Source organism: Oncorhynchus kisutch, linkage group LG7 (assembly GCF_002021735.2).
Source record: "Oncorhynchus kisutch isolate 150728-3 linkage group LG7, Okis_V2, whole genome shotgun sequence".
Lineage (NCBI taxonomy): Eukaryota > Metazoa > Chordata > Actinopteri > Salmoniformes > Salmonidae > Oncorhynchus > Oncorhynchus kisutch.
The window spans coordinates 4368919-4394986 of record NC_034180.2 but is presented as its reverse complement, the minus strand read 5'-3'; the positions used below and the strand labels follow the sequence as shown (position 1 = coordinate 4394986).

General features: G+C 45.4%; 1 protein-coding gene across 1 annotated transcript in view; it reads left to right on the top strand.

The window, feature by feature from the left end:
• The first annotated feature begins 2053 nt into the window (after positions 1-2053).
• LOC109894746 (glycine receptor subunit alpha-3) overlaps positions 2054-26068 on the top strand; it is a 111641-nt gene continuing 87626 nt past the window's right edge. The window contains exon 1 of the mRNA XM_031828405.1: positions 2054-2475. Coding sequence (XP_031684265.1) covers positions 2405-2475 — 71 coding nt within the window. The 5' untranslated portion in view covers positions 2054-2404. The remainder of the gene's footprint in view (positions 2476-26068) is intronic.

Sequence of the window (26068 nt, the reverse complement as noted above, 5' to 3'; positions counted from 1 at the left end):
TATTACTCTCTTTCGTATAGTCTGAGATTCCCAAAGATTGGAAAGCTGCCGCGGTCATCCCCCTCTTCAAAGGGGGTGACACTCTAGACCCAAACTGCTACAGACCTATATCTATCCTACCCTGTCTTTCAAAGGTCTTCGAAAGCCAAGTTAACAAACAGATTACCGACCATTTCGAATCCCACCGTACCTTCTCCGCTATGCAATCTGGTTTCAGAGCTGGTCATGGGTGCACCTTAGCCACGCTCAAGGTCCTAAACGACATCATAACCGCCATCGATAAGAGACATTACTGTGCAGCCGTATTCATCGACCTGGCCAAGGCTTTCGACTCTGTCAATCACCACATTCTTATTGGCAGACTCGACAGTCTTGTTTTCTCAAATGATTGCCTCGCCTGGTTTACCAACTACTTCTCTGATAGAGTCCAGTGTGTCAAATCGGAGGGCCTGTTGTCCGGACCTCTGGCAGTCTCTATGGGGGTTCTCTTCTCTGTATACATCAATGATGTTGCTCTTGCTGCTGGTGATTCTCTGGTACAACTGTATTCTTCTGGTCCCTCTTTGGACACTGTGTTAACTCATCTCCAGACGAGCGTCAATGCCATACAACTCTCCTTCCGTGGCTTCCAACTGCTCTTAAAAGCAGGGGAAACTAAATGCATGCTATTCAACCGATCACTGCCCGCAGCTGCTCGCCTGTCCAGCATCACTACTCTGGACGGCTCTGACTTAGAATACGTGGACAACTACAAATACCTAGGTGTCTGGTTAGACTGTAAACTCTCCTTCCAGACTCACATTAAGTATCTCCAATCCAAAATCAGATCTAGAATTGGCTTCCTATATCACAACAAAGCAATCCACTCATGCTGCCAACATACCCTTGTAAAACTGACCATCCTACCGATCCTCGACTTCGGTGATGTCATCTATAAAATAGCCTCCAACACTCTACTCAACAAACTGGATGCAGTCTATCACAGTGCCATCCATTTTGTCACCAAAGCCCCATACACTACCCACCATTGCGACCTGTACGCTCTCGTTGGTTGGCCCTCGCTTCATACGCGTTGCCAAACCCACTGGCTACAGGTTATCTACAAGTCTCTGCTAGGTAAAGCCCCACCTTATCTCAGCTCTCTGGTCACCAAAGCAGCACCCACTCGTAGCATGCGCTCCAGCAGGTATATCTCACTGGTCACCCCCAAAGCCAATTCCTCCTTTGGTCGTCTTTCCTTCCAGTTCTCTGCTGCCAATGACTGGAACGAACTGCAAAAATCTCTGAAGCTAGAGACTCATATCTCCCTCACTAGCTTTAAGCACCAGCTGTCAGAGCAGCTCACAGATCACTGCACCTGTACATAGCCCATCTATCTACCTACCTCATCCCCATACAGAATTTATTTATTTATCTTGCTCCTTTGCACCCCAGTATCTCTACTTGCACATTCATCTTCAGCACATCTACCATTCCAGTGTTTAATTGCTATTTTGTAATTACTTAGACACCATGGCCTATTTATTGCCTTAACTCCCTTATCTTACCTCATTTGCACTCACTGTATATAGACTTTTTGTTTTCTTTTGTTCTACTGTATTGTATTGTATTCCATGTGTAACTCTGTGTTGTTGTATGTGTCGAATTGCTATGCTTTATCTTGGCCAGGTCGCAGTTGCAAATGAGAACTTGTTCTCAACTAGCCTATCTGGTTAAATAAAGGTGAACTAAAAATGTTAAACAAATGTGTAAGCTATGGCTGCTATAGCTTACACATGAGGCTGATCTGGACAGCAACTCGACAAGTAACATCTAATAAATGACAACAAATTCGTGCTGTAATATGTCAATGAAACAGAGCGAGAGAGAGAGAGAGAGATGGGGGATGCTCATGTAGTAATGAGGTTCCACATCAGTGCTTGTCTAATTGAAGCTTTAGTGTGGCTCTGCTGGAACATTTATAGGAGCGAGTGGAATAATGCGCTGTCAGTCACCGGTGCCGCGCGCGTCTGGGGCGGGCTCTCTATGCCCCCGCTCTTCAAGACCGCTGAGATGTTGTGAATGTGTCAAGAATCTGTTCAGCCTCCGAGCGCTACCCCAAATTACTGGTATTCCTACTTTCGAGTCGTATTTCAGAATATACTATGCTCTCTTGTTGGTGTCGTTGCTAGGTCGGTAAAACCTGTCCAGTTATGAGTAGTGAAGTAGATTAGTATTATGTGGGTTTCCGAAACTGTTATGCGTTTGCTTATACCGTGCGCCACGAGCCTGCCGCGTGTTGGATTGTGTCGACATCAGTTGGAGCACTGTCCACGGTGCTGAAAGTCAAGAGTCTTACCCTAAGTGGCGAACAGAGGCAGTTGAGGCGTTCCCGGGTACATGTATATGCAACTCAAATCTTGAGATGACGCGGAAAAGGCTGCACTTTGTAGCTGTATGGGGATTCTTCGCGTGGGAAATAGCTGTGTTGCTAAGGTAAGGGAGTTCGGCAGCAGCCAACATTACGCGGCTTGATTTACTCACACTGATTGTTGAAGTTCCCGAACTGTTTGATTTATGTTAGGTGCTTTGAGTGCGCCAATGATTTGAGTGGTTCGCAAATAGGCTATATGACCCTAAAACACTGGAAGCGTTCAATACGGAGTGGATTTTCCTCTCACATTCTGGGATTGAGCTACAGGCACATAGATATAAGAATCATATCAAGTACAAAAGCCTCTAAGAGAGTCATCTATTCATGATGTTATATCTCGACAAACATACATGTTGTGATCCTTCCGCGAGGGATTTTGGCCATTGCTCAACAAATCAGTCAGAAACGGTACGATCATGATGCACGCGCCGTTTAGTATTCGTGATAAGTGAATTCAATTTCTGTCTGTATTAAATGTAGACCCTGTAAACTGCCTGCGTATTTCTCAAATCCCCGTTTCCCAGGAATTCGATCGTTATGCTCAGTGTGCTGATCTGATCCTGACAAGGATTTCTCTTCTCTCTCTCAGTAACAGGTGCCGTAATCGAGAAATCTCATGGAATTTCTGGGCCGAGATCAAAGAAAAAGCAGCTTGAAATATCAAAATAAATTGTATATTTGCCTGCAATCCGAATGAGCAGAATTATATAGAATTATATATATATGTATGATATGATTGACAGTTATTAACGCTTAAACACTAAGGGCTATTGGATGTGAAAGTGAAGGTATTTCTAGATCAAGTTATAACATAAGCTTTCTCACATAGAAACAATCTTTATAGTGCAATTATGGTCCCAGCCAGCCACTGTCATTTGTTATGTAATACAACATGCTGGAGAGGCTGGTGTGTTGGATTTGGTCAAATATTAGGGCTTTAATATCTCTCTCTCTCTCTCTCTCTCTCTCTCTCTCTCTCTCTCTCTCTCTCTCTCTCTCTCTCTCTCTCTCTCTCTCTCTCCCTCTCTCTCTCATACATACACGTGTGTCCACGAAACATGATATGAAACATTGATAGATACAACAGAAGCCTTTTTCATGTTGATACAACTCAAGCACATACCCAAGTCTACCATCTAGAGAGCAGATTACACATGTCTGATCCACATATGTTTGCTCAAGCCAAGTGCAGTGTTCAGATGTCAGTTTGGTTCATGTGTAACAAGTTTGACAGTCTACCCACGTCATAGGGCCATGTTAATTGACATTATGTCAGGCTTGACAAACAGCTATGCTACAGAGCAAACCGTCGGGCCCACCCATCTTTACAAAACACACGGCATGTTGCAATATCTTATTCGTGGTAAGCGGGCTGGACTCCCCTTTCAATAGCTACTCTCTCTCTCTAAGGATATCTCTAGCCCGCCCACTTCAATACTCTCTTCCCACTTCAATACTCTCTCCGGCTCTCATTCCTTCCCTGAGTCCTTCTCAACTAAGCACAGTACAACTCCACAGAGTTAATGCAATTGCTGCAAAGTCTAATCCCACTCAAGCCGTGCATCACCAACCACCAACACAAGTCTTCTCATTCAAAGGCCCTGTGCATGCACTGTCGATCATCCTCCATTATTTAACGACCCAACGCATTATTCTCGTGTGATGTGTCTGTGATAGTAATGGTCCTCCGCTGGCATCCCCCTGTATTGAATTATTGATAGCATTATTCATATCATGGCTATCGGGTACCATTTGGGATGCAGGTCATGCCTGTTGCCACGTCCCTGACTGGCACACACTGCAATGTGTATTGGTTTAGTGTCAGCTCAGAGTCCAAGGAGACTGGAAAGTTTTCTATAGGGTTTATAGTGTTTAAAGCCTAGACCCCTCAACCAAGAATAAACATCTGACCTATATATCCTCGGGAGTCCCAGAAGGCACCCTATTCCTTACATTGTACACTACTTTTGGGCCCTGGTCAAAAGTAGTGCACTATTTAGGGAATAGGGTGCCATTTGGGACTCAGATTATATGTGTAATTAGAATCCCGAGGATATATAGGTCAGATGCTTATTCTTGGTTGAGGGGTCTAGGCTTTAAACACTGTTCTCCCTCATCTTCATTACTCTAGGCCTGCATAGCAGCCATTCCATGTTGGAGCACTTTACTTTCCCCTGTGGGTTTGTCACTTCACTTGAATGGCGAAAGGGACTCTTTGCACACTGTGTAGGGCAAGCTATATACTTGAAAATGAAACATTTATGGGAAAGTCTGTCTATGTTTTGCTGGCCAGATAGATCTTCATCAAGGGAGACATTTCACTTGGGTACCTAGCCCACTGTTTGCAAAGCTTGCACTGTGCTGGGCATTGTGGTTCCCTCTAGAGCAGACCATTGTCCTGTACTATGGCAATGTGGAGCAACATGAGAAACCATTGAAGCGGCATCAGACAGGGTTGTAGAGTTGGTGGCAAAGGGCATGGTGAAGAGGGTAGGGGTAAGCCCTGGTAGGCACCATTTTAGAGGCAGTATTCCACTATAAAGCTCTCTGTCATATCAGGATTGGGAGAGGAGAGAGAGGTGACTGCCAGGAGAAGTAGGAGAAGCCAGGAGAAGTAGTCGATTCCATTTTTAGCACTCAAATAAAATAAAATAAAATTGTATTTGTCACATGCGCCAAATACAACAGGTGTGGACCTTACTGTGAAATGCTCACTTACAAGCCCTTAACCAACAATGCAGTTTGAAGAAAATAGAGTTGAAGAAAATATATACTAAATAAACAAAAGTTTAAAAAAATGTAAGTAACACAATAAAATAACAACGAGGCTATATACACTCTTGTACTTTCACGGGATTCCTGACAACTCGACAAGAAAGGGATGTTTGGAGGGCATCTCACATATCATTCTGCTCTGCTGGAAGTTCGCCTTGTAAGACTTTTGTCCTGCTTCTCAAAATTGAATGACCTCCATTTGGGCTCTTTATAGGATCTGTTTTTTTTTTTTAAATCCATGTCGTTGCTGGACTGCTTACAAAATGGCAGTCTGAGGGAGAGGATGTTACAGGCAGACTGGAGTTTTGGGAGTTGGATTTTTAGAAAGCAGAGCTTTTAATATTTCACTGTAGATTTCATGCTTGGACTCATTCGTGTCCCCCTGCGGACGTTTAGGCAGGCAGTCACTATATTTTGGCGAGTAACTCATGTACACCAGGCTTTCCCAAACCTCTCCTGGAGTCAGCCTACTCCCAGCCCTTTCCACTTATTTCATTTATTCCACAACTGGAACCTGATTCAACTAATCAAGTGCTACCAGTGCTGAAGCACATCAAATAAGTATAGCTAAATGGCTGTGTGTTCCCGAGGAGAGGTTTGGGGAACACTGATAAACACTGATAGGCTTTTTCAGCCCAGCCCAGTGAGTCATTAACTTAGAACAAAGAGTCTAAATCACTGATAAACGCAAACAGCTAGGCTTCTTCAGCCCAGCCTCGTGAGTCATTAACTTAGAACAAAGAGTCTAAATCTCCAAATCCTCTGTCGGACAATCTGACATGAATGTCACCAGAACCCATGTGGTGTGTGCATCTACTGTGTGTCTATCTGCCCTCACTGGGACACACACACACACACACACACACACACACACACACACACACACACACACACACACACACACACACACACACACACACACACACACACACACACACACACACACACACACACACACACACACACACGTTTGTTAGTGTCCTCCAATCCATCCCCCTGGGTTTAGTTTAACATGCGCTGTTTTACGTGCACTGCCGTTCTGTACGTGCCTGCCCTGTGGGGATTACTAAATGATCTTCGAGGTAAACAGCGAGTGTTCCTACGCCCCACCGGGCATTACCGTGCCAACCAGCGGGCGACACACGCAGGCGGGCCACACCACGCAGAGAGAGCACGCTGGAGGAAACCTATTTAAACTGTCATATATGGTAATGATGATATGCTCATTCATCCTAAACGATTTACAGTTCAACACCTAGTAATATTTATACATGTGTCCAATGTGTCCAATGCAGGAATCATATATCGTAGGGAGAGCACACTGGAAGGAGCCAGTTCAATCTGTAATCTGATAATATCATATAATATGGTCGTTTAGCAGACGTTGTTGCGCAAAAGTGATTCACAGTTGAACATTATGTTTAGTGTCCCATGCAGGAAATCAAACCAAATCCCAGCTATGGTAGTGCAAACGAACACCATGCTCAGCCAAACATACTGAGGTCACTAAGAAGCACCTTCTTGACTGCTGTCACTCAACTTCATCTCTCTCCTTGTACTATTCAGCACTGACAGTTAAGGTCCTGTGTCAGGGGGAGATGTGCTGCAGTTAGTGGTGGGGGTGTTTTGAGAAGTCAGGTTTCTGTAGTGCGGAACTCTCTCTCTCACTGTCTCTGTCTCTGTCTCTGTCTCTGTCTCTCTCTCTCTCTCTCTGTCTCTCTCTCTCTCTCTCTCTCTCTCTCTCTCTCTCTCTCTCTCTGTCTCTCTCTCTCTTTCTCTCTCTCTCTCTCTCTCTCTCTCCAGTGTGCCTCTCTCTAGTGATCTTCCTTTCAGTGACTTTAAAGTTTATTTTGTTAATCAGATCTGCTGGTTGATGATATTAAACATGTGGATGGATGGATGGATGGATGAACTGACTGACTGTGGTATTATCTGCTTTATAGGATGTGGGGGTGGTTATTGTTTATCTGACATCTTCACGGATTGAGGACTCACGGCAAACAAGGACTGATGATTTTAGCAATTAAAACAGTATAATATATCAATCCCTCCCACTCCTCTGTGTCTCAATGTTTGTTTGAGAGTACATTTCCCATCCTCCAGCTGATAAGAACATAATGTATTGGAGGATCTCTTCTAACAGAGCTTTGACCAATGGTAATACTGTTCAGTAATGTGTTGTTGGCTGGAAGATACCTTTAACCATTTGACCCCTATTTGGTGTACAATTCTAAGTGTAAATGCCAGAGAAACCATTGGGGACTCTGGAATTGGTGTCAATTATCTGGATACTCTTTGGCTACGTTTACACAGGCAGCCCAATTCTGGCCTTTTCTTCACTTATCGCTAACCAGCTAGCAAGTGTCTTCACTGATACTTTCAACCTCTCCCTGAGTCTGCAATACCTGCATGTTTCAAGCAGACCACCATAGACCCTGTGCCTGAGAATGGCAAGGTAACCTGTCTAAATGACTATCGCCCCGTAGCACGCTTTAAACGCCTGGTCATGGATCACATTAACGCCATCGTCCCAGATACCCTGGACCCACTCCAATTTGCATACCGCCTCAACAGATCCACAGATGACGCAATCTCTATTGCACTCCACACTGCCCTCTCCCACCTGGACAAAATTAACCTATGTGAGAAGGCTGTTCATTGACTACAGCTCACCGTTCAATCACTAAGCTAATGACACCTCCCCCTGCAACTGGATCCTGGACTTCCTGACAGGCCGTCCCCAGGTGCTGAGAGTAGACAAACACCTCCGCCACGCTGACCCTCAACACGGGGGCCCGCCGAGCTCCCTGCTGTCCATCACCTCTATACCAGGCGGTGTCAGAAGAGGCCCTGAAAATTGTCAAAGACTCCAGCCACCCAAGTCATAGACTGTTCTCTCTGCAACCGCACTGCAAGTGGTACCAATGCACCAAGTCTGGAACCAACAGAACCCTGAACAGCTTCTACCCCTAAGCCACAAGACTGCTAAATAGTTAAATAGTTAACAGCTCATCACATACACTGCTGCTACTGCTCATTATCTATTCTGTTGCCTAGTCACTTTACTCCTACCTAATTGTACATATCTATCTCAATTACCTCGTATCCCTACCCGTCAACTTGGTACTGGTATCCCGTGTATATAGCCAAGTTATTGTTACTCATTGTGGATTTATTCCTTGTGTTATTATTTGTTCTATTATGTTCTAAATCTTTCTCTCTGCATTGTTAGGATGGGCCCGTAAGTAAGCATTTCACTGTTAGTCCACACCTGTTGTTTATGAAGCACGTGTTAAATCAAATGTGATTTGATTTCATTTGGTCTTTTTGACCAATCCGATCAGCTCTGAAAAAGATCTGATGTGGAAAGATCGGAAGAGATTGGTCGAAAGACCAATAGCTGGAAAAAAATATCAGAATTGGGCTGTCTCTGTAAAAACAGCCTTAGTGTATTAGCCTACATCCCAAATGGCAACCTTTTCACTATAGTGAACAACTTTTGATCAGAGCCCTATGTCAAAAGTAGTTCACCATATAGCGAATAGGGTGTCATTTGGGACGTAGGCTTTTTCCTCTAGTGTATTTACAGGCGTGTATCAATCCATTGTGGAAGAATACAAGATGTGACAATAAAAGCTGGATGTTGTGACAGGCAATCTATGTTTTGGGGAAAAGTGATGAGCACTAAGGATTGAAATTGGTTTTGAATGGTGTGCGCTCGTGTGCGATTGTGCGTGTCTGAGTTGGTCGTGTGGGTGCCTGCTGTCTCTCTGGCCCCTGCACTTTATTGGTTGTCATGAATGTGGCCACACTGGCTTGCTGACTCATACAGCCCTGGTTGTGTCTTACACACACAAACACATACACACACTCACACACAGAGTGACTCAACCCTCTGTATCAGGGCGATTGAGTGAGTGGCCTGTGACAAGGTGCTGGACAGGCCTGACAGGGTCTCCAGTAAGAAATAAGGCACGAGAACCTGGGGATTGTCATACGATAACTCCCGAGGCGAAGCCCATAGAAGGGAGTTGCAGCCCTTAGATGGTAGTCACAGCCCTTAGATGGGAGTTACAGCCCTTAGAGGGGAGTTACAGCCCTTAGATGGGAGTTACAGCCCTTAGATGGGAGTCACAGCCCTTAGATGGGAGTTACAGCCCTTAGATGGGAGTTACAGCCCTTAGATGGGAGTTACAGCCCTTAGATGGTAGTTACAGCCCTTAGATGGGAGTCACAGCCCTTAGATGGTAGTCACAGCCCTTAGATGGTAGTCACAGCCCTTAGATGGGAGTTACAGCCCTTAGATGGGAGTTACAGCCCTTAGATGGGAGTTACAGCCCTTAGATGGGAGTTACAGCCCTTAGATGGGAGTTACAGCCCTTAGATGGGAGTTACAGCCCTTAGATGGGAGTCACAGCCCTTAGATGGCAGTTACAGCCCTTAGATGGGAGTTACAGCCCTTAGATGGGAGTTACAGCCCTTAGATGGGAGTTACATCCCTTAGATGGTAGTCACAGCCCTTAGATGGGAGTTACAGCCCTTAGATGGTAGTCACAGACCTTAGATGGGAGTTACAGCCCTTAGGAGGGAGTCACAGCCCTTAGATGGGAGTTACAGCCCTTAGATTGTAGTTACAGCCCTTAGATGGGAGTCACAGCCCTTAGATGGGAGTTACAGCCCTTAGATGGTAGTTACAGCCCTTAGATGGAAGTCACAGCCCTTAGATGGGAGTTACAGCCCTTAGGAGGGAGTCACAGCCCTTAGATGGGAGTTACAGCCCTTAGATGGGAGTTACAGCCCTTAGATGGGAGTCACAGCCCTTAGATGGGAGTTACAGCCCTTAGATGGGAGTTACAGCCCTTAGATGGGAGTTACAGCCCTTAGATGGGAGTCACAGCCCTTAGATGGGAGTTACAGCCCTTAGATGGGAGTTACAGCCCTTAGATGGGAGTTACAGCCCTTAGATGGTAGTTACAGCCCTTAGATGGTAGTCACAGCCCTTAGATGGTAGTCACAGCCCTTAGATGGTAGTCACAGCCCTTAGATGGGAGTTACAGCCCTTAGATGGGAGTTACAGCCCTTAGATGGGAGTTACAGCCCTTAGATGGGAGTTACAGCCCTTAGATGGGAGTTACAGCCCTTAGATGGGAGTCACAGCCCTTAGATGGCAGTTACAGCCCTTAGATGGGAGTTACTGCCCTTAGATGGGAGTTACAGCCCTTAGATGGGAGTTACAGCCCGTAGATGGGAGTCACAGCCCTTAGATGGGAGTTACAGCCCTTAGATGGGAGTTACAGCCCTTAGATGGGAGTTACAGCCCTTAGATGGTAGTTACAGCCCTTAGATGGGAGTTACAACCCTTAGATGGGAGTTACAGCCCTTAGATGGGAGTTACAGCCCTTAGATGGGAGTTACAGCCCTTAGATGGTAGTCACAGCCCTTAGATGGGAGTTACAGCCCTTAGATGGTAGTCACAGACCTTAGATGGGAGTTACAGCCCTTAGGAGGGAGTCACAGCCCTTAGATGGGAGTTACAGCCCTTAGATTGTAGTTACAGCCCTTAGATGGGAGTCACAGCCCTTAGATGGGAGTTACAGCCCTTAGATTGTAGTTACAGCCCTTAGATGGGAGTTACATCCCTTAGATGGGAGTTACAGCCCTTAGATGGTAGTCACAGCCCTTAGATGGGAGTTACAGCCCTTAGATGGTAGTTACAGCCCTTAGATGGAAGTCACAGCCCTTAGATGGGAGTTACAGCCCTTAGGAGGGAGTCACAGCCCTTAGATGGGAGTTACAGCCCTTAGATGGTAGTTACAGCCCTTAGATGGGAGTCACAGCCCTTAGATGGGAGTTACAGCCCTTAGATTGTAGTTACAGCCCTTAGATGGGAGTTACAGCCCTTAGATGGGAGTTACAGCTCTTAGATGGCAGTTACAGCCCTTAGATGGGAGTTACATCCCTTAGATGGGAGTTACAGCCCTTAGATGGTAGTTACAGCCCTTAGATGGGAGTTACAGCCCTTAGATGGTAGTTACAGCCCTTAGATGGAAGTCACAACCTTTAGATGGGAGTTACAGCCCTTAGGAGGGAGTCACAGCCCTTAGATGGGAGTTACAGCCCTTAAATTGTAGTCACAGCCCTTAGATGGGAGTTACAGCCCTTAGATGGGAGTTACAGCCCTTAGATGGGAGTTACAGCCCTTAGATGGGAGTCACAGCCCTTAGATGGGAGTCACAGCCCTTAGATGGGAGTTACAGCCCTTAGATGGGAGTTACAGCCCTTAGATGGGAGTTACAGCCCTTAGATGGGAGTCACAGCCCTTAGATGGGAGTTACAGCCCTTAGATGGGAGTTACAGCCCTTAGATGGGAGTCACAGCCCTTAGATGGGAGTTACAGCCCTTAGATTGTAGTTACAGCCCTTAGATGGGAGTCACAGCCCTTAGATGGGAGTTACAGCCCTTAGATTGTAGTTACAGCCCTTAGATGGGAGTTACATCCCTTAGATGGGAGTTACAGCCCTTAGATGGTAGTTACAGCCCTTAGATGGGAGTTACAGCCCTTAGATGGTAGTTACAGCCCTTAGATGGAAGTCACAGCCCTTAGATGGGAGTTACAGCCCTTAGGAGGGAGTCACAGCCCTTAGATGGGAGTTACAGCCCTTAGATGGTAGTTACAGCCCTTAGATGGGAGTCACAGCCCTTAGATGGGAGTTACAGCCCTTAGATGGGAGTTACAGCCCTTAGATGGCAGTTACAGCCCTTAGATGGGAGTTACATCCCTTAGATGGGAGTTACAGCCCTTAGATGGTAGTTACAGCCCTTAGATGGGAGTTACAGCCCTTAGATGGTAGTTACAGCCCTTAGATGGAAGTCACAGCCCTTAGATGGGAGTTACAGCCCTTAGGAGGGAGTCACAGCCCTTAGATGGGAGTTACAGCCCTTAGATGGGAGTTACAGCCCTTAGATGGGAGTTACAGCCCTTAGATGGGAGTTACAGCCCTTAGATGGTAGTTACAGCCCTTAGATGGGAGTTACAGCCCTTAGATGGTAGTTACAGCCCTTAGATGGTAGTTACAGCCCTTAGATGGTAGTCACAGCCCTTAGATGGGAGTTACAGCCCTTAGATGGGAGTTACAGCCTTTAGACGGGAGTTACAGCCCTTAGATGGTAGTTACAGCCCTTAGATGGTAGTTACAGCCCTTAGGAGGGAGTTACAGCCCTTAGGAGGGAGTTACAGCCCTTTATTGTGTAACGGTTCTCTTGTGGTGAAGGGGAGGAGGACCAAAACACAGCGTGGTGGTTATTCATATTTCTTTAATGAAGACGCTAGCCACGGCAACCCTACTTAATAACACGGGACAGAGGGGCAGCTCGGGACAGAGGGGCAGCTCGGGACAGAGGGGCTCTTCAGACTCCGGCAGCACAGGAGAGGAGGAATGCTCTGGCAGATCTTGGCTGACTGGCGGATCTGGAAGAGTCTGGCTGACTGGCGGATCTGGAAGAGTCTGGCTGACTGGCGGATCTGGTAGAGTCTGGCTGACTGGCAGATCTGGAAGCTCCTTGCAGACTGGCAGCTCCTTGCAGACTGGCAGCTCTGGCTGCTCCATGCAGACTGGCAGCTCCGGCTGCTCCATGCAGACTGGCAGCTCCGGCTGCTCCATGCAGACTGGCAGCTCTGGCTGTTCCATGCAGACTGACAGCTCTGGCTGCTCCATGCAGGCTGGCAGCTCTGGCTGCTCCATTCAGGCTGGCAGATCTGGCAGCGCTAAACAGGCGGGAGACTCCAGCAGCGCAGGAGAGGAGGAAGGCTCTGGTAGCGCTGAACAGGCGGGAGACTCCGGCAGCGCAGGAGAGGAGAAAGGCTCTGGCAGCGCTGGAGAGGCGAGGGGCACTGTAGGCCTGATGCGTGGTGCTGGCACTGGTGGTACTGGGCCGAGGACACGCACAGGAAGCCTGGTGCGGGGAGCTGCTACCGGAGGGCTGGGGTGTGGAGGTGGTACTGGATAGACCGGACCGTGCAGGCGCACTGGAGCTCTTGAGCACCGAGCCTGCCCAACCTTGCCCGGTTGAATGGTCCCGGTCCCCCCTGCCAGTGCGGCGAGGTGGAATAGCCCGCACTGGGCTATGCAGGCAAACCGGGGACACTGTGCGCAAGGCTGGTGCCATGTAAGCCGGCCCAAGGAGACGCACTGGAGACCAGCTTCGTAGAACCGGCTTCATGGCACTTGGCTCAATGCTCACTCTAGCCCGGCCGGAATGAGCTGGAATGTACCGCACCGGGCTATGCACCCGCACTGGGGACACCGTGCGCTTCACAGCATAACACGGTGCCTGTCCAGTCTCTCTCGCCCCCCGGTAAGCACAGGGAGTTTGCACAGGTTTCCTACCTGGCATAGCCATACTCCCTGTGAGCCCCCCCCCCAATACATTTTTGGGGCTGACTCTCGGGCTTCCGTCCGCGCCGCCGTGCTTGCTTCGCCAACTCCATTCTCCGATAACCTTCCGCGCACTGCTCCATCGAATCCCAGGCGGGCTCCGGCACTCTCCCTGGGTCGACCGCCCACCTGTCTATCTCCTCCCAAGAAGTATAGTCCATACGCTTGCAGTCCAAACCGTACTCCCATGTCCATTCCTCTTTGCGTTGCTGTTGCCCGTTACCACGCCGCTTGGTCCTGTTGTGGTGGGTGATTCTGTAACGGTCGTCCTCCTCTTCATCTGAAGAGGAGAGGCGAGAAGGATCGGAGGACCAAAACGCAGCGTGGTGGTTAATGAAGACGTTATACATGAATAAACTAACGAAAACAATAAACGTGAGAACTCAAAACAGCCCTATCTGGTGCAAAACACAAAGACAGGAACAATCACCCACAAACACACAGTGAAACCCAGGCTACCTAAATATGGTTCACAATCAGAGACAATGACTAACACCTGCCTCTGATTGAGAACCATATCAGGCCAGACATAGAAATAGACAAACTAGACATGTAACATAGAATGCCCACTCAGCTCACACCCTGACCAACCAAAACATAGAAACATACAAAGCAAACTATGGTCAGGGTGTGACATATTGCAAACTCCAAACCCAACAATGCAGTAATCAATATTAATGTAGCACTAAAAAGAACAAGGTAGAACAAAAACACACGAGAAATAATAAGAAGACATAAGGACACGAGAAAGTATGAAGCTATATCCAGGGTCAGTTCCAATACCATATTTACAATGTGCAGGGATACTGGAGTGAAAGAGGTTGATATGTGTAGGGGTAAGGTGACCAGGCATCAGGATATATGAGTGTGTGTGTGTGTGTGTGTGTGTGTGTGTGTGTGTGTGTGTGTGTGTGTGTGTGTGTGTGTGTGTGTGTGTGTGTGTGTGTGTGTGTGTGTGTGTGTGTGTGTGTGTGTCTATAGAGTTAGCATAAATGTGTGAGCATGTTATGTGTGTGTTGGAGTGTCAGTGAGTGTGTAGAGTCCTGTGTGTGTGCATATAGACAATGCAAAAATGTAATAAATCAAATAAAACAATCCAAACCAACCCGTCTGTTTTGCCCCATAGTTGCGCTATGTGTCGGTTTTGTTGCTAAACAACCACATTATCTACGCATGCTTGCTACTTCTCCTTTGCTAGCTAGCTCACTAAATGACACCAAGCAGCTGAAATGACAGCCAACTATGTGCACTTTCATTTGTTTTACCTTCGTTTACATTGCCAATTCTTTGCATATATCCATTAACGATCCTGATAAATGAATTGGCGTGGATCAGAAAAGTCTCATCACGTTCATATGCATGGCACAGTGGAGATCACAAAAACGTGCAACATTGTTCCAGAGGTCACAGCAAGGTTTAGACAGATCCCAACTGTTGCAAACCAAATGATAGCCTGGTAGCATGGTGAAATATTGTCTAGACGCTTTTTTCCACAGGAGATTAAGCTTATAAATTGACTGCCGGGGCTGTGGGAAAGTGGATGCGCATTGATCAATCTAATGGAACTGTTAACAGGCATTACCTGGATAATTTGGGGATTGTGGTGCTGTAACTCCCTGCTATCAACCAATCGGCTTCCGGGGTCCAAAACAACCCGTTTTAAAATATGTCATAGCAGCTCACATGGTTACTGTGCTCTGACATGGAGGTCCCAGGAGATAAGCCCTGGAAGATAGATAACTGCCTGCTAGAACTACCAAACATGTCCCATGAGATATGCTCTGGAAGATAGATATCTGCCTGCTAGAACTATCAACCATGTCCCAGAAGGTAAGCCCTGGAATATATATATCTGCCTGCTAGAACTACCAACCATGTCCCAGGAGATAAGCCCTGGAAGATATATATCTGCCTGCTAGAACTACCAACCATGTCCCAGGAGATACGCTCTGGAAGATAGATATCTGCCTGCTAGAACTATCAACCATGTGCCAGGAGATAAGCCCTGAAAGATAGATATCTGCCTGCTAGAACTATCAACCATGTGCCAGGAGATAAGCCCTGGAAGATAGATATCTGCCTGCTAGAACTACCAACACTCACAAAGCCTGATAGTGGCTCTTCTAAAGCACTGTTATAAAGCTTTAAGGAGGTTGGAAGATGTGGTTATGATCTAAGCTCTGGTAGATATCCGCCTGCTGCCATCGAACTAACAACACTTTTAACATTGTCTGGCTGGTGTCCCAGTGGATGCTCTAATCTAAAGTACTGGTATGCAGCTGGATGGTTTTCTTTGAGATACATGTGACTGTGATGTAAGGTTCTGGATATAAAAGGAAAAAGAGCTGTCTGCTTGATGGCTCGTTTCACTGACTTGGCCTGTATTAACATGAGATCGTTTACAAGAGGCAGTATGGATTTTTGCCTTGTTGCATATCTACACCAGCTAGCTACTGTACATTCCCTTGAGCCTGCCTGTCTGAGTCAATTGGACATTTCCCTCTTCCTACTTAAGCTTTAACTCTGAGATATACAGATAGCTAAGTAAATATACATCTGCATGGTACTTTGTTTGAGTGAATACGACAATATAAACGTCTTCTCACCCCCCCTACATGATGCTAGGGCAGATGTGAAACCACATCTGTGCCCTCTCTCTCCAGATAGGGCGACTCACTGGCTGCTCGTTGGAGCGGAATGTTCCGGGTGCAGGGCAAGGGGCATGAGGCGGGCATCTACACTACCCGCCGGGGCACAGATAGCTGCTCATTTATAGTCTTGGTCTATTCCCTATATACAGTGCACTTATTTTGACCAGGGCCCAGCCATAGTTCCTCTGCTCCATTATACTGTAACTATACTTCCAGGTGTGCTTTGGGACAATTCTATAACATACTTTTATGTCTCCCCTCTAACTCACAGTTTCTATGCTCCAGCAGTGGCTCTGCCATTCTAACTCTACTTGAATGTGTGCTTTGGGACGATTCCATTCTATGTTTTTCAGTGTCTGATTTGCCCTGCTTAGGGACACATCTATTATGTTTTACCATTGACTACATTAGCACATAGAAGCTGTACGCTTGACGCCGCTGGCTCTCTGACTCTCGGTTAGAACTCTCTCTGCGAAGAGAGAGAGAGGAGAATCTGGGGGTCTTTAACTCGGTGCGCTTCCTTCTTCCCCCCTCGGTCGGCCTTGTGTCACAGATATTTTAACAGATAGATTAAGGAGGGGAAGCGTTGAGTTATTGATGACGTTTGCCGGACGCTTCGCTCGTTGCCCCAATGCTCTTTTCTTTCTTGAAGTTATTTTCTCTCTCTTTCTCCCCCCTCTCTCTGAATGGGCACTCTGTCCCCCCCCCCCCCTCTCTCTCTGTCTTTCTCTTCCCTCTCTCTCCCTGTCTCTCCCTTTCACAGATATTTTAACAGATAGATTAAGGAGGGGAAGCGTTGAGTTATTGATGACGTTTGCCGGACGCTTCGCTCGTTGCCCCAATGCTCTTTTCTTTCTTGAAGTTATTTTCTCTCTCTTTCTCCCCCCTCTCTCTGAATGGGCACTCTGTCCCCCCCCCCCCCTCTCTCTCTGTCTTTCTCTTCCCTCTCTCTGGGTGAAAATCTCTTCCCTCTCTCTGGGTGAAAATCTTCAGAGCAAATCAGAAGCAGCTAGCTGGCCTAGTAAGCTGCTTAAAACTATGTTTATTTAAGTTCTCAGAGCTATGGAGGATCTGGAGCAGAAACATTCAGGCCTGATTTCACTGCATGGCAGCACTAGCTTAATGCTAATGCTTTGCATGCACACACACACATTATATATATATATATATATACACACACACACACACACACACACACACACACACACACACACACACACACACACACACACACACACACACACACACACAGTGCATTTGGAAAGTATTCAGACCCCTTGACTTTTTCCACTTTTTGTTACTTTACAGACTTATTCTAAAATGGGGGGAAAAATCATCAATCTACACACAGTTCCCCATAATGACAAAGCAAAATCAGGTTTTTATATTTTTTTTATATACAGAAATACCTTATTTACATAATTATTCAAACACTTTTCTATGAGACTCAAAGTTGAGCTCAAGGTGCTTCCTGTTTCCATTGATCATCCTTGAGATGTTTCTACGACTTGATTGGAGACCACCTGTGGTACATTCAATTGATTGGACATGATTTGGAAAGGCACACACCTGTCTATATAAAGTCCCACAGTTGACAGTGCATGTCACAGCAAAAACCAGGCCATGAGGTCGAAATAATTGTCCGTCGCGCTCCGAGACAGGATTGCTTTGAGACTCAGACCTGGGGAAGTATACCAAAAAATGTCTGCAGCATTGAAGGTCCCCAAGAACACAGTGACCTCCATCATTCTTAAATGTAAGACGTTTGGAACCACCAAGACTCTTCCTAGAGCTGGTCACCTGGCCACACTGAGAAGTCGGGGGAGAAGGGCCTTGGTCAGGGTCACGTCTGGAAGAAACCTGGCGCCATCTCTACGGTGAAGCATGGTGGTGGCAGCATCATGCTGTGGGTATGTTTTTCAACTGCAGGGAATGGGAGACTAGTTAGGATCGAGGAAAAGATTAATGGAGCAAAGTACAGACAGATTATTGATGAAAACCTGCTTCAGAGCACACAGGACCTCAAACTGGGGCGAAGGTTCACCTTCCACCTGGACAACGACCCTAAGCACCCAGCCAAGAAAATGCTGGAGTAGCTTCGGGACAAGTCTCTGAATGTTCTTGAGTGGCCCAGCCAGAACCCGGACATGAACCTGATCGAACTTCTCTGGAGAGACATGAAAATAGCTGTGGAGGGAAGCTCCCCATCCAACCTGACAGAGCTTGAGAGGATCTGCAGAGAAGAATGGAAGAAACTCCCCAAATACAGGTGTGCCAAACATGTAGCGTCCTACCCAAGAAGACTTGAGGCTGTAATCGCTGCCAAAGGTGCTTCAACAAAGTACAGAGTAAATGGTCTGAATACTTATGTAAATTTGATATTTCAGTTTCTAAAAACCTGTTTTTGGTTTGTCATTATTCCATTTTAGAATAAGGCTGTAAAACATAACAAAATATGGAAAAAGTTATATATATACGTATATATAGATAATAGGATTTATAAATCATATTATCTATATATATATATTAATCCTATTATCTTAAGAACATAATGTTTATTGCATGAAAATAGTGTTTTCTTCTTGAATTATGAGGTTAATAACGCCTTAGCTCATTTAAACCCAACTCACCCGTGTAGAATGTGGAGACAAATACAGGAACAATGTTAATATTAAGTCGAAGAAAGCCCATCTTTTGACAGAGGATATGTTTTTGTGTTGACAGTGATTCAACCCCTCTGTGTTCTGTAGATAACCAAGTGGTAGAGTGTATAGCCCAGTGTTCAGTGGCCTACTGAGTTAACTGAGTGAGAACATCAAGAGTAAGTCAGGGTCAGGCATGGCTGCACTGAACACACACACATAGATACATGCACACACACACACACATACACACACACACACACACACTGGGCTTTGTCATATGGCACACTGCCAAAAGATTCCCAAGCAGACCTTTATTTCACCCTTTAGCTTTTAGAAATCGAGTGAACTGGACACTGAAGCAGTTCTCCTGACAGCTTGTTATATGAGTTCTACAAAGATACTAGAAAACAATGGAATCTAACCCAACCTGGGTAGTTTTTCTTCTTTACTTACTTCCATACAACTGAATGACCCGAGGAGGTAGGGTCAGTGAGCGAGTGAGCAAGCAAGCGAAAGGGCCAGGCGGTTAGCCCAAAATAATCATGTCGTGCCACTCCGCAGCCATCTCTTTACCCATGGCTGTGCCTGTGACTCTGCCATTTGAACGAATCCCAAACAGCTGGGCTGCAGCCTGTCGCGTTCTCTTGTGAGGCAGGCCATTCCGGTGTCACCCCCTTTGAGTTGTCATCCCCTTCGTCCGTAACCCTCCGAGACAAGCAGGGGTGACACAAGGGGCAAGGGGGAATGGTGCAAGGTCAAGAGGTCAGCGGGCACCGCTGTCCATGCTGGCATGTTACCTGAGGGGTTGGAGGGTTGGCCCAGTGTCAGCCTAGTGTCCACTCAGCGTGTGTGTGCATCTTATTGTATGTGTGTCTTTGTGCGTGTGTGTGTGACAGGCATGACCCTCATTGTAATGTCCTTGTGGGAACAAGAGTACAAACTGACACTCCGGAGAGGAGAACACGTCGCAGAAGATGAGAAACGCCAGCGAAGGCCCGCTGTTTTGTCACTAGTCATTGTAATCAGACAAGGGGGAGGCCTGGCTGGCGCTAAGGGAAAGAGAAGGCAGTATTTTACGACCACAATACGACGTCAAATACTATTTGTCTCTCAGACTGGATATCTCTTTGGCCGGCTGAATGATATGAACAGCAAGCTTTTTTTTCTGCATATAAGAAGTCTTAGATATATATAGAAACAATTATCTCATAATCTCAAATATTTTTCCCACCATAATATGTAACATTACCCCACTGGAGCAGATCTGAATGGCTTCTTCTTCGGTGGTTGAGGCGGTAGTCAAACTGGCGTTATATATCGTAATGGTGAATCGCGCTGTGCATTTGACAGGCACTGAAAACCAGGTGGGTAAAGCCCAAGAGGAGTTTAGTGTGAGCCTGCTTCATATGCAGGCAGATGAGAAGGAAGCAAGGATCTGGAGGGAGGCTTTAAATATACCTGGTAGCAATTAGACTTCACAAGGAATCATTTCTTTGACTGTGCATCACTAGGCTAGAGAGACTAGAGCATCGCTATGGCGATAAGACTAGGGGGGTGGTTTGTATTCTTGTGGCTTTATGTTTACGAAAGAAATGAATCAGTAGCTGTGGGTCATTTCTGAGACAAACTGCTCATCTTGTGGGTTGACTCTGAAAGTAAATAAACTCACAGAGAGAGATATTGACGCGAAAGTTTTCCATGCACAAATTAAGGTGACTCAAGTCATTATTGTGAGTTTTTGTCAACATAAATGCATTATAAATGCATTATACCGTACACTGGGGGCCTGGTCTGAATGGATAGTTCAGAGCTTCTGCTCTTTTCTATAACCTATAGGGAACACAATATATTTCTCACTCATGTGTGGCACACATTGGGATATGGGAGAGGGGATGGGTAGGGTATATGCTAGTTAAATACTGTAGTATTTACTATAGTTTAAAAAAAACATGAATGTTTTTGCTGACATAACTGTAGTATTTGCTACAGTGTTGTTTTGGTGGATAATACTGTAGTATTTACCATAGTATTTACAGTATACTAGAATATGCTATAGTAAGTACTACACATGATCGAGGGATACTACAATGTGCATTATAGTATTCTACAGTATACTAGTAGTACTGTAGTATTCTATAGTAAACTGTAGTATTTTTTCATGTGGGAGGTTAGACATACACAGCCTTTTATTACCTGCCGTCTTGTATTACCTGCTGTGTTCTGAAGAAGCCAGATCAGGGAGAAACCATCCACTAAGAGAGGGACTACAGTAGAGACAGCATGTAACACATGTCCCCCTCACTCTCTTTCTCACTAGGAAAGATCTTTCTGACATCAGACATCATGGACATTTCACTCGAATTCACTCGATACCGTACATCTGAAGAGATTCTCTCTCTCTCTCTATCTCTCTGCCTCTCTAGCGCTCTCGCATCACCAAACAGCCCAACGGAAGACTTGTCACAGTACCAAGGCAATGGACTCTAGTCTATGTTTGTTTTTAGCCCTGGTATGATTAGATCTGTGTTTTCTGCCTCAGATGGTTGATGAGGCTAACGTGCTGTAGAAAAGGATATTAAATTGTCAGAGATATGATGGCAGAGTCGTGCTCTATATCGATGTCCCAGGGAGCCCATCAGTCCTGGCTGGTGGATTGATTGCTCGACTGGCTGAGGTTGGTATTGATGTTGTGGAGCCCCAGTCAGGAACACACACACACACACAATCAGTCTATTGTGCAGACAGATATATTTCAGACAGATATGGAAGCATTAAGTAAATGGATTAAATGAAGTGTGTGTGAGTGTTTGTGATAGGTTGGGAGGGCTTGCGTGGCTATGTTTGAGTGTGTGCCCGACTGGTTTTAAAACCGGGTTGTCTGTGACCCACACTATGTGAGCCTGTTGAGCTAAAGCCAAGGAATTCAATGGGGAAACTAACACAAGTCTTCAGGTCTCAGCCAAGACTGCATGACTTGAAGGAATCACTTATGTTACATGTGCATTTGTGAAGATGTATTGCAGAGTTGGAGGCTCTCAGGGTTTGTGAAGATGTATTGCAGAGTTGGAGGCTCTCAGGGTGTGTGAAGATGTATTGCAGAGTTGGAGGCTCTCAGGCTGTGTGAAGATGTATTGCAGAGTTGGAGGCTCTCAGGCTGTGTGAAGATGTATTGCTGAGTTGGAGGCTCTCAGGGTGTGTGAAGATGTATTGCTGAGTTGGAGGCTCTCAGGGTGTGTGAAGATGTATTGCTGAGTTAGAGGCTCTCAGGGTGTGTGAAGATGTATTGCTGAGTTGGAGGCTCTCAGGGCGTGTGAAGATGTATTGCTGAGTTGGAGGCTCTCAGGGTGTGTGAAGATGTATTGCCGAGTTGGAGGCTCTCAGGGTGTATGAAGATGTATTGCAGAGTTGGAGGCTCTCAGTGTGTGTGAAGATGTATTGCTGAGTTGGAGGCTCTCAGGGTGTGTGAAGATGTATTGCTGAGTTGGAGGTTCTCAGGGTGTGTGAAGATGTATTGCTGAGTTGGAGGCTCTCAAGGTGTGTACAAATGTTTTGCTGAGTTGGAGGCTCTCAGGGTGTGTGAAGATGTATTGCAGAATTGGAGGCTCTCAGAGTGTGTGTGGATTACGTGTGTGCTTGGCCCTGCCCTTCCAATCTACAGTACTACCATCAATCCCAAGTCATCGCCATATGCATGTCAACTTTACAGCAATACATCAAACATCTGGCCAGGCAGATTCACGCAGCCATTGTAATAGCCAGTCAACGGAAGAGAATAAGAGACTGGAGGCCACACACAGGGAAGTGTGTGTGTGTGTGTGTGTGTGTGTGTGTGTGTGTGTGTGTGTGTGTGTGTGTGTGTGTGTGTGTGTGTGTGTGTGTGTGTGTGTGTGTGTGTGTGTGTGTGTGTGTGTCTGTAATTCACACAGACAGAACATGCAATTGTCCAATAGTGGGGGGTTTAATCGTTATATTTAACCTGTAATTATAGAGATTGACAGCCCTTTGTTTTGGAATCAATGCTAAATTAAAGATGTTGAGCTGAGAGATTTAAGCAAGAGCATTGGAATTGGAATTCATGAAATTGTTGGGGAAAATATAATGCATTGGGAATTGAATTATTGGAATTTAGCTAACATTGAAATTGAGAGGAATTGAATTATCTGAATTCAATGACTGGCCTTGAATATGAGTTAAATGAAATGTAATTTACAGTGAAAGGGAATTGAATTAGATTTGAATTTGTGGAATTAACCCTTGCCAATATACCCCTGGTATGAGAAATAAAACCTAAGTAGTGCCTTCCAGATGATATAAGATATTGGGCATTGTTAGTACTTTTCTCGTGTGTGTACGTATTATACAGCTATTGGCATGCCATCAGACACATTCCAAATGTGTGAGTGAGTGTGTGTGTGTGTGTGTGTGTGTGTGTGTGTGTGTGTGTGTGTGTGTGTGTGTGTGTGTGTGTGTGTGTGTGTGTGTGTGTGTGTGTGTGTGTGTGTGTGCCTCACGCTGACAGCCCACTTACCGTCAACAGTGGCAGGTGATTTTGAAAGGTCTTGAGTTAGCTAGCCTAGCAGGGTATCGCTTCATGTATTTTGTGGTTGTGAGCAATTTATTGTCCCCCATTAGCAAGCTGTCAGCTTAGTGAATTCTGGTCCGTTATCTAGGTGAAATGAGATATGTTACTGAAGAGATGATGTCAGTGGTCGAAGTCGACGCTGAGGAGAGAACAGAGGGTTGTTGCTGAGGGTTGATGCTTTCCCGGGTCCATATTTCCTAATCCCTCTACCATTGTTTTTTGGTTTCACTCATAAGCCTGGCATCCTGTACTTTTCTTGTAGTATGTGTACTTGAGACTGTTATCTCTTTCTAAATGACATCCTGCAGAGTGTGGATACTGTATATTTAGTCACTATTGGTATGTACACAGGCAAACCCCAACAATGTCATTAGACGGACAGATCAGATGTTGACTTACGGGGACTATCTCTCACCTTTGATCTGGAAGCTGCTTTCTGGGCGCTGGACAGTAGACGTGGGTGGTGTATTTGGGCATATTCAATGCACTTGGCATGACACACCACCTGTAGTGCCTTCAGAATTTATTCAACACCCCTTGACTTTTTCCACATTTTGTTGTGTTACAGCCTGAATTTAAAATTGTTTAAATTGAGCGTTTTTGTCACTGGCCTACACACGATACCCCATAATGTCAAAGTGAAATGATGCTTTACATTTTTTTAAACAAATTTATTAGGAAAGAAGAGCTGAAATGTCTTGAGTCAATAAGTAATCAACTCCTTTGTTATGGCAAGCCTACATAAGTTCAGGAGAAAACATGTGCTTAACAATTCACAAAATAAGTTGCATGGACTCACTCTGTGTGCAATAATAGTGTTTAACATAATTTTTGGATTGACAACCTCATCTCTGTACCCCACACATACAATTATCTGTAAGTTCCCTCAGTCGAGTAGATAATTTCAAACACAGATTCAACCACAAAGACCAGGCAGGTTTTCCAATGCCTCGCAAAGAAGGACACCTGTTGGTAGATGGGTAAAAAAAAGAAGACATTCAATATCCCTTTGAACATGGTGAAGTTATTAATAACTTTTCAGATGGTGTATCAATACACCCAGTCACTACAAAGATACAGTCCTTCCTAACTCAGTTGCCGGAGAGGAAGGAAACTTTCACCATGAGGCCAATTAAGGCCAATTGTGACTTACAGCGTTGAATGGTTGTGATAGGAGAAAACTGAAGATGGATCAACAACATTGTATTTACTCCACAGTACTATCCCAAATGAAAGAATGAAAAGATATTCCAAAACATGCATCTTGTTTGCAACAAGGCATTAAAGTAATACTGCAAAATATGTGGCAAAGCAATTAACTTTTTGTCCTGTGTCATGACGTTGGCCTGGGGGATAGGTTTATGACAGTCATAAATACCTCTTCCCCCCTTTTTCCTCTCTCTACCCTACTGAGGTTACATTTAAAAAAAGCCTTGGTTAACATAGAGATTCTGGGAACATCAGAAGGTGGGGGGAAATGAACTATATTCTGGCAATCCGATCAATTGAATGTATGCGGTGGTACTTAATGAATATGATGTCAGTTCGGTTGTCATCTGAGACATTCTCATCAATGATAAGATGACAAAATCTACAGTGGAAAGTCTACACATCAGAGTTATCGGATTCACATGGAATTGTTGTTCAACTTAAATGTTTGAATATTAAATTATTTGTAATGGGATGAAATGTGATTTTAGCTTCTAAAATGTGAGATGTGAGTTTTCATAAGTTAGGGCTGCTCACTCAGTGGCCCGCCTCTGTGAAGGGAAATGGGCTATAAAAAAACACGCCCTCTTTTCCCTTCCTATATAAGTCCTTGACGACAACATAACTTCCTGTTCCGATGAGGTAGGATGACGGTCCTATGTCCGAATGGTTCAGCACGAAGCCAACATCAGCATGAGCTTTGGTTGCGAATGGTATGAACTTTGAACTCTTATTCACTACAGAAGTGATACCTCCTAGCTGTTGAGTTAGCGTCCGCAGCTGCAAACGCAGGTTAGGAAGGAACAGACAGAGTATACCGTCTATCACACAACGACGTTACTACAATGTATCCAATTGACAACCAGAGACATTCTTCAAAGGACAGAGGACTCGGTTTGGCAACACGGCCTTCCATCTACCACCAACCTACTGAAGCGCAGCTCAGAGTAAATATTTGTTGCATTTTCCTTTTCCAAATGAGCGGTAATTTAGAATGCATAAGATACTGTATTTACGATAGCACAGCTTCGCCTTTGTTCCTGTCTTCCCGCTCTTTCACTCAACCCAGCCCCTTTTCCTTTGTGTAACAAGCAGTCATATCTGTTCTGCCCGCTAGGGACATTTTCCTTTATGACGTAATTTGTAATCAAGTTATGATTAATTGTGTGTATGTGAATTCTGTGTGATTAGTTAGGTATTTGGTGAATAAATAATTAAACCCAATGTTGTATTGCTGCTTCAAATTGTTAGCCAGGGTTCTTGCAGATAAAAGAATTTCCAACTTTCAGATTATGAGACTGAAGTAAGATGAAGATTAATGTTGATTGCTATTGATGTAAAATATTACTAGTTCTTTA